Consider the following 12,448-nt stretch of genomic DNA (forward strand, 5'->3'; position numbering starts at 1 on the left):
TGTAAGGGATGCTATTGTCTGACTGGGTTCCGACTGGAGAGAAAATCCGTTGCATAGCTGAATATTCCTCTTTTTTTCATGCAAAAAAAAAAAAAAAAAAAAGCAGAAAATAAACACACGTCTTTCTCATCATGTCACTTAAAGTGAACCAGAGACGAAGCACCCTCATGTATTTTACCATATATATCGGTGGGAACATTAGAGAAAACACCTACCCTGCTCTCTGTTTCATTCTTCACTGTTCAGCTTGCTTCTTATCAGCCCTGATGAAATCCCCGACTGAGCATTCAGTCTGGCTTTGCTATAATAACTCAGCTATAATGATTCCTGAGCAGAGCCACAAGGGGGCAGGCTTGGGCTTGAAAAAACACCAGAAAACACACACTCAGCTATAATGATTCCTGAGCAAAGCCGGACTGAATGCTCAGTCAGGGATTTTATCAGGGCTGATAACAAGCAGGCTGAGCAGTGAAGGATGGAACAGAGAGCAGGGTAGGTGTTTTCTCTAATGTTCCCACTGATATGTATGGTAAAATACATGAGGGTGCTTCGTCTCTGGTTCACTTTAAGATTCCTTTTAAAGCCTGGAACTTAAGACCCTAAATCTCTCCTAATCTCATGTAGACCCTTAAAGGGATACTGTAGGGGGGTCGGGGGAAAATGAGTTGAACTTACCCAGGGCTTCTAATGTTCCCCCGCAGACATCCTGTGCCACTCACCGATGCTCCGGCCCCGCCTCCGCTTCACTTCTGGAATTTCAGACTTTAACCACTTCCGGATACCGGGTGGTTTTGCTGATCGGTGCTGCGTGGGCTCTCCAGCCCGCAGCACCGATCAGCTAGCAGCCAGGCCGATCAGACTTCCCCCCTTTTTTCCCCACTAGGGGGATGTCCTGCTGGGGGGGTCTGATCGCCGCCGGCTGCTTGCGCTTGAGGGGGGGGGGGCTCTCTTCAAAGCCCCCCTCCGCAGCGCTTCCTGGCCGCCTTCCCCTTCCCTCCCTCTACCTCCCCCTGTGAGCGGCGCAGGACGGAATTCCGTCCTGCGCCGGATAGGATAGGCTTCAGCCTATCAGGTGCCGGCGGTCCCCGGCCAATCAGAGGCCGGGGATCGCCGATCTCCGCCACGGCGCTGCTGCGCAGCAGCGCCGTATACATGTAAACACCGGGGAAGATCTTCCCCGTGTGTTTTACATTTACCCTGCGAGCCACGATCGGAGGCTCGCAGGGTGTTCACGGAGACACCCTCCGTGAACTGACATGGAACGGCCGCTCATACGAGCGGCCGTTTCCATGCAATCCACTTCAGGATTCAGGGGCGTAGTTAAGCGTACGCCGAATCCTGAAGTGGTTAAAGTCTGAAAACCACTGCACCTGCGTTGCCGTGTCCTCAATCCCGCTGATGTTTCCAGGAGCGTACTGCGTAGGCCCAGTATGGTCTGCGACTGCGCAGTACGCTCCTGGTGACATCAGCAGGAGCGAGAACACTGCAATGTAGGCGCAGTGGTTTTCAGACTTTAAAGTCTGAAATTCCAGAAGTGAAACCGGTGGGGCCGGAGCATCTGTAAGTGGCTGCGCGGGCACAGGATGTCTGCGGGGGACCATTAGAAGCCCTGGGTAAGTTCAACTCATTTTCCCCCGACCCTCCCCCCCCCCCCCCCCTACAGTATCCCTTTAATGGTAGAGCCTCTTTACTAGCCAATTTCTAAAGCACAGACTTGCCACATCAGCAGACTGCAGTTGTCTCAGACAGATCAGTCTGTGCCCCGCCCACACAAACTCTTCCAGTCAATTGACCACATTTTTAAAAATGCCAAAAAATCCAGGTGCACAAAAAGTGTATTTGGCCAGTACAAGAATTCTTGTATGTGCTCATGACATCCAAATGTATTACATTACATAAATTGTATTGGAGAAAGAAAAATAATTTTCTTTGCAAAGAAATGCATAGTTTGCTTGCATTTACTCCACAGTGTGGAAATACATTAGTGTAGACAGCCCGTGCTAATCAATGGGCATATTCACATAATCCATTTTTATGCAGAAAAATGAACAGCTTGCTACGTTTTTGTAGTTGCATACTTTTCTGTAGAAGATACACATGGTGACATGGTGAGACAGACACGTGCATGTACACTGCCAAGCGCACAAATTACTATGCTGTGTACACTTTTTTTTTTTTTTTTTAATTTATTTTTATTTCTCATCCTGCAACGGTTAAACTTGGGTATGCAAGTGACAGTTTCTGTCCTGTTGAGATGTTATCGGGACCTGGTCCGGAGTGTTGTATAACTGATGAGAAATTACAACCGTAAAACACTTTCCTAGCAGAAAATTGCTTTTGAGAGCAGGAAAGCAATAAAAAGGGTATATAGTTCATTAATTTTAGCTCTGGCATACTTTAGTGAATCAGTCATTGAGACAATGAAACATTAAAAACGTAAAAAGTCGTTTTTGAAATCTAAAATAAAACTGTGGGATATCTAAAACGTCTTTTTATTTTTTTTTTGTTTTAGGAGCAGGATCACAAATCAATTGTTTATCTCATCTGTTTATTTTCACCTCGTGTTTCATTTAAGCTTGCCCATTAACAGTTCAAATTTTAGCAAACACACTTATCAAAATCACAAGTTTGATAAGATCACTCAAATTGAAAGAAAATGTGGTATTCCATCGATCCACACCACAAAACAATCCAACTTGTGATCATATCTTCACCAGTTATGATCCCATCTATGAACAAATCTGCCAAGCGGAGTCATTATTTCTTAGTGACCCAGAAGCAAAAAAAAAACAACAAACTCATGATATAATAAATTGGTTGTGTAGTACGGATAAATAATAGAACATTAGTAGCAAAGAAAATAGTGTCATTTTTATTTTCAGGTATATAGCCTTTTTTTTTTATAACATTGCATCATTCTCCAGTAGTTGCAGATTCCACAATGCACTCAGCATTTTAAATGATTTTACAGAGCAGCCTAAAGACCCTTTAAACTTTTCTCTGCAGAAAAAAACATAAACAAAGAAGATACAATTAGAGACAGTTGAGATAAGAGCTTCAAAAGAAAGTGCTGTCCACCACTTTATAAAGTCACATAGCTCACAGAAGCTCTTTTGCATAGATAACTGAAGTTTCTTAACTCTTTCTGTACTGGAAACAATACGAGACTCAGATCTGTGCTAATGTTTTATTTCTTAGTAGTATTACACATACAAATCATTATATCATAAGTTTATTTTCATTTAAGATTCCCTTTACCCCCCTGGCGTTCTATTTTTTGCGGCGCTCGGCTGCGGGTGTTTTTTTTTTTTTTGGGTCATATAGCTAGCCTAGCGCTAGCTACATGATTCCCCCTCCCTGCGCCATCCCGCCCACCCCTCCAATCGCCGCCGGCAATCATACCCAACAGGAAATCCCGCTCTGAGCGGGATTTCCTGTTAGGGCTTCTCTCGTGGCCATGGCGATGATCGGAATGACGTCGGGGGGGAGGTCCCAATCCACCCCATAGCGCAGCCTGGAGGTGATTGGCCAGGCTGCGCTGGGGAGGGCCACTTTCACGGCGAGCGGCGGCGATTGAATAAAAAAAAATGCCACCAGGGGCTGAGATCTCCACGGCGGCGGTAATGGACGAGCTGAGCTCGTCCATACCGCTAAGGTGGTTAAAGGAAACCAATCGATAAGGCTATCGTTCAGGATCGATTGGGCTCATCAGCTTCTCTGCTGTCATGCAATTCGATCTTAACAATCTGATAAAAAATATGACCATTCACTACAAAGGGTTCTGCTAATGGGCACCTTTTACAGTGTACATGGGGCAGCACAACAGGAATCGCAGAACTATAGACCTGTTTCCCAATAAAACGTATGCAATGCAAACAGTAATGATGCAGCACCCAGTGAGCCAATCGGATACCAGCTTTCATTCATATACCCACTCTTGGCTGCTGTGCACGTAATTTTGATTGGGTGCTTTGGGTCAATGTACACCACTGATGTGTGTAGTGAGTAACATGCTGACGGACTCCAACATACAAGTGTTTCTAAAAGCACACAATTTACAGAGGCAACCACCCACTAATTTACATCCATTTCTTCAACTATAATTTATCATGACTCCAATTTAGGTTAAAGGGGCACTACAGCGAAAACAAATAAAATTTAAAATATGTGCAAACATATACAAATAAGAAGTACGTGTTTTCCAGAGTAAAATGAGCCATAAATTACTTTTCTACACTTACAGTAGGTAGTAGAAATCTGACAGGAGTGACAGGCTTTGGACTAGTCCATCTGTTTGTAGGGGATTCTCAGGGATATATTTATTTTCAACAGCACTTAGTGAATGGCAGTTGCTCTGTCTAACTGCCAAAAAACTGCGTAGGAAGCAGGGAAGCTGGCCAGCATCATTGTTTAAATCCTTTTTAGGGAATATATAAAGAATAAAAGCCTTGCTGAGAATCCCCTATGAAGAGATGGACTAGTCCAAAGCCTGTTACTTCTGTCAGATGTCTACTACCTACTGTAAGTGACAGCAACATAGGAGAAAAGTAATTTATGGCTCATTTTACTCTGGGAAAAAATGTACTACTTATTTGTATATGTTTGTACACATTTAAAATTTTACGTTTTTTTGCTGTAGTGCCCCTTTAAGTAATTAACCCTGAGGAAAATACACACACACACACACACACACACACACACACTCTCTCACTCTATAAAGGACAACTGAAGTGAGGTACGTGGAGGCTGACATATTTCTTTCCTTTTCAACAATACTAGTTGCCTGGCAGTCCTGCTGATCTATTTGGCTGCAGCAGTGTCTGCATCACAACAGAAATTAGCATGCAGCTAATCTTGTGAGATCTGACAATAATATCAGAAACCCCTGAATTGCTGCCTGCTTGTTCAGGGTCTATGGTTAATTGTATTAGGAATTCTGCCTCTAATACATTTAACCATACACCCTCAACAAGCAGGCAGCAATTCAGGGGTTTCTGACATTATTGTCACAAGATTAGCTGCATGCTTGTTTCTGGTGTGATTCAGACACTGCTGCAGCCAAATAGATCAGCAGGACTGCCAGGCAAAGAGTATTGTTTAAAAGAAAAATAAATATGGCAGCCCCCGCATACCTCTCACTTCAGTTGTCCTTTTAAGACCGAGCAGACATCACAGGCTCTGTCTTTTATACTGGAGGTATTCTTAAAACGAGACAAAAACATGAACATGTGGCATTGCCTAAAATACTGTACATGTGCACTGAGCCCCAGTCCTGCTGTGTAGGTATCTTTAAAGTACAACTCCAGGCTTTCAACTAAATACAGCGTTCAAATACATTCACACATGGGAACCAGTTTACTTGGGTATTGCGTTATCAGTTTTAACAGTTTATATTAAGGCAGATAAAAACTTATTTTCCCTACCCAGGGGTTGCAGGATATGTCAATGCATCCAGATAACAAGCAGGTACAGCGACATGAGATTTCCGCTTTTCTTTGCAAACATTATGAACCCGCAAGACTTCCCACTGACCATTGCTGGCATCTGTATTACTTTTACATTTCGTACAGCTATTCTTGCGACTCCCACTGTTCTAAAGCCAGCCGTTTCTTCTTGGTACAGCTGTGCAATTTCCTGTGTCACCTGCTTGTTCAAGCTATAATGATTATGCCTCATGGTGATGATGAATTACATAGCCCAGTGCCCCTGCAGGTGCAGAGCAGAAACAGGAAATAGGGGTGTCACCAGACTGGCTGTGTGGTTTGATAGGGAAGTATTATTGTAGAAAGTTTAGTCCTATGTTGTTGGTGATTAAAAGGAAGAAAAAATGGTGTAAGGAATCATGAACATGTCCAATCATCAGCATGGAGCTGAACAAATATAGCTTTATACCACCTATGCAAAACCTTTAAAAACTTTCTGCCAAACTTTAATGCATATTAAAATTAGGATATAGTACTGACAAGATACTTCACCCGACACATAATTTCAGGCAAACACAATACAGAGAGCTGTTACCACCAGGAAGCTCATTCGTATCTACAGCATGTGTGGACCCAATTCAATTCACTTTATCTCCTATGTGTTCTAGAGCAGTGTTTCTCAACATTTTATTGGTATGTACCCCTTTTAAAACCCTGTACTCACCAAGTACCCTCTAGCATAGTAAACATTATCACAAGTACCCCTTGACAAATACACATTTAATCGTTGTACATGATAATTGGTTCTAAACAATATCCAAGCTTTTACTATTGCTTTTAATTGGCTAAAACACTAATTTGGTGTTTAAATAAGATTTATTATTTTATAAAACTCTAAATTTGGTATTCTTGGTTAAGTATATTAAGCCTGAGTACCCCCTGGAACAATCAGATGAACCCCTGGGGTACACGTACCACATGTTGAGAACCTAGGTTCTAGAGGATATTTTCACACCTTTTTAAATGGGGTTGTAACATCTAAAATATTGGAGAAAAAATAGGTAATGCCCCAAATATTTATGTAAACTTTTTTTTTTTTCTGAAATAGGTCCTATATAAATAGTTACCTTAGGGACTTAACTTGTTTTATTATGTATGTCATAAGGGTATATTACTATCATTTTTGCAAATAATGGCTTGTAATTAGTGACGGATGCAAAACTGAAAAAATACACCTTTTGTTTTCAAATAAAATACTGTGGCCATACATTGTGATATGGACATAAGTTTAACAGTGTAATAACCTGGACAAATAGGCAAATAAAATATGTGGGTTTTAATTACAGTAGCATGTATTTTAAAACTGTAATGGCTGAAAACTGAGAAATTAATTTCTTTTCATTTTTCTTCTTATTATTCTCATTAAAATGCAGTTAGAATAAAATAATGCACCACCCAAAGAAAGCCTAATTGGTTGGGGAAAAAACAAGATATCGATAATTTTGTTGTGAGAAGTAGTGATAAAGTTATTGGTGAATGAAAGGGCGGAGCACTGAAATGTGAAAATTGCTCTCGTCCATAAGAGGAAAAACCCCTTAGTGTTAAACTAGTTAAACAAAAAATAAAACATTATCTCCTAGGAGTAAAAGTGAATTGGATAAGAACATGTGACTTTCAAGAGCTTTTTGGAACATTTTTCAGATGCTCACTAAATCGTAGCTCACAAATCTCCCTAGTTTGGAAGCGAAGCCTTCTGTCCCTCTTCACTCTTGTACATCCCTGTGCAGTCTGTTTTAGCGCACTGAACATGGTGTGTAGATTGGGAGGACACATATAAGCCATTTAATGTTCGTATTATAGTCCATGCCTGTGCGTTGCTGTCCTATTGCTTATTTTTCTATTGTATAAATTTTTATGGAAAACGCACAAAAGCACCTCCTCCCTGCGATTGGGCGTGTTTTATCTTTGAGGAGTTGACTAATTGCAAAAGATTACATTTTACTGAATTTTTTTAGGAGCATAGTTGTCTTATTTCTAAATATGTTTAGAATGTTTTGCATGGTTACAGACATGCTTAGAGACAAACAAGTGCCTCTTCACACAAGAATCTGGCAGAGAATTTGCAGATTACTATTTATTTATTTTTTTTAATAAGAGAAAAATTACTGCATTTAATTTTATTTTGAACGGATACTGATGTCCTCAAGCCACTGCTGCAGACCTCAATGTACCGTGGCAGGAGCTGTGTTCATCTCCTAGTCATGGTTTCTTCAGCTGCCCTTCTGTTTTATGACATTAGTGGGGATTCCCTGGGGCTCCTCACCTCATTGGTTAACTCTGATCACATGATGCAGAGAACCCGGAAGAGTGTAGTGTAATTCAGTGGGATGCTTGACTGCATTATGTAGCCCAGCCATCCACAGGGCTGGTCAATGAGATGCAAATAATTACAGGTTTATGCAAATTTTCTATGCCACTTGGAGATGGACCAGTGGAATAATTCCTAGGGGGTCCATTTTCCAGCTGCATACATTTTCTTACAAAATTTGCATGATCCTGCATCAACTCTGAGGGGCCGCTCACATTGGCGCGGTACGGTGTGTCATTTTACTGCAACCTAACGCCAGGGCGTTGAAACTCTATGGGGTAGTGCATACAGCGTGTGGTGCACTGCGCCATAAGAATCCTATGTGATGCAAGCGCATACCTACATTAACTGCCGACTTGTGCGGCGGACCAGAAGTCATGTAAGTCTATAGCAGCGCGTGAGTTTAAAAAAAGACCACCACAAGTGTTACACGTCGCTCATGCGTGGAAGCGTATTTCAGCAATACATTTCCGTGCAGGTCATGGATTCAGCCACAGGAAGTGAGCGTCACTTCCTGCTTGGTGTGCTGCCAGACGGGGATTACCGCGGTAATCCCTGAAGGCATGTTTTTGATGGGGATTGTACTGCAACCGTAGGGATGCAGTGTGAAACCGCCCTCATTGATTTGGATCTCAGTAACTATCCCCAATCTTTAGTCCCTGATGAATTGTTTGAAGTTTGCCTTTCAAAGAGCCTCAGACAGCAGAAAAGAAAACGAAAGCACTTTCTTAGGCTAGCGGTAGTCCTTAAAGGATACCTGAAGTGACATGATGAGATAGACGTGTGTATGTACAGTGCCTAGCACACAAATAACTGCTGTGTTCCTTTTTTTCCTTTCTCTGCCTGAAGGAGTTAAACATCAGATATGTAAGTGGCAGTTCCTGTCTGAGTCAGGACTGGGTCAGACTACAGTGTGACCCTCACTGATAAGAAATTCCAACCATAAAACACTTTCCTAGCAGAAAATGGCTTCTGAGAGCAGGGAAGAGATAAAAAAGGGTCAATAGTACATAGATTTTAGCTCTGGCATACTTCAATGAATGTGTCATTGAGCAAAAAATAAAACGGTAAAAACTTAAAAAGTAGATATAAATATAAAATAAAACTAGAATATCTTAAAGTCATTTTAGAAGAAGGATAGATACAAACTTTATTTCATTAGTTTATTTTCACCTCGGGTGTCCTTTAAACATATACATCTAGTTTGTATTATTCATCAGTGTTTTAGCTGTTTGCCTGGAGTTATGATTTCCTATCCTACATCATACCTTATTTGTGTTTTATATTTATTTTCTTTGTTGTCTAATAACTGCACTTTGTGTGCAGGTGATCGCATTTTTGTAAAATTTGTTTCTGTGCTTTTCTACAGTGCATTGTTACACCAATCCTGTTTGGGAAAATAAATTAATTGATTTTGGTATTCTATTTTGTGATAATATAATTGCCTTACCTAAGTATTTTTTTTTTCTTTTATTTAAAAAAAATTACCTGGAAAAAAAAAATAAAAATTACAGCATGGTGGGGATATTAACCACCATACAAAAGCTTTTGTTGACTTTTTGATGTGTTGTTGATTGATTACTTGTGTTCTGTAATAAGGCTCAGCTGAGTAGTGAACTGGTTAAGAGCATCACCTTTGACATTAGAGACCAGGGTCTAAAGTGACTCAGAGCTGAACTAAAGAAAACGTTTTATACATACCTGGGTCTTCCTCCAGCCTCATACGCTCCGATCGCTCCCACACCACCGTCCTCCTCTGCTCGCAGCTTCAGTACCGGATCCCCGCACTTTTGTCAGTTGGAGCCAGTCTGACGTAAGAGAAGTGCGATATTCGCTTATCTCTCCAGCAGGCACTGTAGAGATAAGTAGAGGGCGCACTTCTCTGGAGTAGAGCGATCAGAGCGTATGGGGCTGGAGGAAGCCCCAGGTATGTATAAAACGTTTTCTTGAGCCAATCTCTGAGTCCCTTTAAAACTTGCTGGATTTAATACTCGTCCAGAATTCATGGACAAGGTGCCTTTTTAATGGTGCGTTTTTCTAGCAAATGATGCTAGTTTCGCTAAGATCTTTCAGATGAAAAGAAAAAAATCATATTGAATCAATCCACAGCATTAAAGGAATCGTCGGGCAAAAAAAAAGTTTCACTTACCGGGTGCTTCTACCAGCCCCATGCAGCCATCCTGTGCCCTCGTTGTATGTGTTAATGTTCCTGCACCAGCGGGAATGCGTAAAAATGTACGCAATGCGGCCCTCCCACCCCGAGGTCGGCAAAAACGTAACTAGCTGGCGGCGGCAGAGGACTGGAGCAGCAATGAGTGACTACGAGGGCACAGGATGGCTGCATGGGGCTGGTAGAAGCCCCAGGTAAGTGAAACTGATTATTATTTTTTTTTTGCCTGACAATTCCTTTAAAGAATACAACTTGCAATTGTATCTAAACCAGTAGCGATCATATCTATGGAAAATCCGATATGCAGCTCAACCATTTCTCTAAGACTGGGAACACGCTAGGCAGAAAAGCTAGCAGTTCTGAAAACGCTAGCGGATGCCACTAATGAAAGTCTGCAGCCGCATGTTAAATGCATACATGTGCGCTTTCTGTAATTGCACAGAAACAACACACATATATAATGTATCTGAATGGAGACGCAGAGGAATGAGTTTTTACTTTTTGTTTTCTTTAAATATGATACTATATTTTACTCATTGATTAGGGAACATCATAAAAAAACGCAAAACTCATACAAAAATGCAGCACAAAAAATGTAAACGCACAGTGCAGAAAATGCATGATTTTCTGCACTGCCTAGTGTGATCCCATCCTTTGGAAACAATTGGTAATTGTTCAGGGTTGATTGGGCCCACAGCTTCTTTTTTTTTTTTCTTTTTTTTTTCCCATACAATACAATAGTTCAATAAAAATTGTACTATTGCTTGATGCTCCAGGGTAGCCTACTGAGAGCAACATTAGAGGCTGCCACACTTGGTTACCATGAGGAGAAAAACACTATACAAATGTATAGAATGCCTTGAGGAATTCCTATGTGCTTTATGAACAAGGGACCATGCATGAACACAGCAGACAGGATTTACTAATGTTGTCTGAACTGTAAATCAATAGGTAAGAACTTATCCTGCAAATCTTTGTGATGACATCAATTCATCAAAGGCTGTTAGGTACACACCATACAATTTTCTGTTAGACCTATCTGCCAGATAGATTGTTTTTATTTATTTTTTACAACATGAAAAAAAATCTATCTGGCAGGTAAATCTAACAGAAAATCGTATGGTGTGTACCTAGCATAACTGCTGTTCAGTAGCAAAATCATTCCTCACTATGGTCTGTCATCACCCTGGCAAGAGCTAGTATTATTATTATTATTATTATTATTTCTTTATAGAATACTGAACAAGTGATTATGTTGGCACTTTATAACTCAATAATAATAATACAAAAAATGTCTGCAGGGCACAATGAATAATTCATGTCTCGCTTAAAGTGAACCTGAGATGGCCCAAAAGGAAAAATGTATACATACCTGGGGTTTTCTCTGGTCTCCTTCAGGCTGATCGGCCCTTCACTCTCCTCCTCCGCCACCTGGATCCTCTGCTACGGCTCCCGGTAATGCAGCCAGTTGGGCCGTAGTGCTCACATGCAGAACTTTCTGCGCCTGTGCACTAGTACTGCGCAGAATGCTCCCGGATGCAGGAGCGCGACGGGAGCGTGCGCAGCCAGCCTGCGCCGACTGGCCAAATTACCGGGAGCCATAGCGGAGGATCCAGGAGGCGGCGGAGGATGGGGAGGGACCAATCAGCCTGAAGGGGCTAGAGGAAGCCCCAGGTATGTATACATTTTTTTTCTCTTGGGCCATCTCAGGTACACTTTTACTGTTCCTCAAAGGACCACATCATCTAATGTCCCTAACATACTTAACAATTCATGGAGCCATATGCAATTCACTTTTTCACCTGAGCTTTTTCTTAGGAGATATTTTTTCATCCTTAAATTAAAATAAGTTTACGGCACTTCAACTAAAAAGTATGAAAAAGTAAACGAAAAAAGTACTATCAAAATCACTTTTAGCATTTCTGCTTTCTGATAGCTTCAAATGCATTTTATTGACGAATTTAAAAATATCACCCAGGAGAAAACTCAGGAGAAAAAGTGAATTGCATCTGGGCCATAGAGTTGTTAAAAATAACATTAGTTATATGCAGGTGTACAGTGGAGGCTGAAATGTGGGCAGGAACTAATACACAAGGCATGGAGGTGATGATTGCATTTCAAAGTTCACTGGAATGTGCTAGTCTACAGAGATTCACCGGGCTCTGCTAGTCTACAGAGATTCACTGAGCTCTAGTCTACAGAGATTCACTGGGCTCTGCTGGTCTACAGAGATTCACTGAGCTCTAGTCTACAGAGATTCACCGGACTCTGCTAGTCTACAGAGATTCACCGGGCTCTGCTAGTCTACAGAGATTCACCGGGCTCTGCTAGTCTACAGAGATTCACCGGGCTCTGCTAGTCTACAGAGATTCACCGGGCTCTGCTAGTCTACAGAGATTCACCGGGCTCTGCTAGTCTACAGAGATTCACCGGGCTCTGCTAGTCTACAGAGATTCACCGGGCTCTGCTAGTCTACAGAGATTCACC

The 12,448-nt window shown here is 41.6% G+C and overlaps 1 protein-coding gene across 2 annotated transcripts in view; it reads left to right on the top strand.

Annotated features, from left to right (window-relative positions):
- MRPS6 (mitochondrial ribosomal protein S6) overlaps window positions 1–12,448 on the top strand; it is a 97,758-nt gene that overhangs the window by 32,897 nt on the left and 52,413 nt on the right. Inside the window, exon 1 of one of the 2 annotated variants that reach the window (XM_068266065.1) lies at window positions 4,366–4,521. The exons of the other annotated variant lie outside the window; for it this stretch is intronic. Within the exon in view, the coding sequence (XP_068122166.1) occupies window positions 4,465–4,521 (57 nt within the window). The 5' untranslated portion in view covers window positions 4,366–4,464. Of the gene's footprint in view, window positions 1–4,365; window positions 4,522–12,448 lie in introns of those variants that run through there. 2 annotated transcript variants of the gene reach the window in all.

This window comes from Hyperolius riggenbachi, chromosome 2 (assembly GCF_040937935.1).
Source record: "Hyperolius riggenbachi isolate aHypRig1 chromosome 2, aHypRig1.pri, whole genome shotgun sequence".
In the NCBI taxonomy this organism is placed as follows: Eukaryota; Metazoa; Chordata; class Amphibia; order Anura; family Hyperoliidae; genus Hyperolius; species Hyperolius riggenbachi.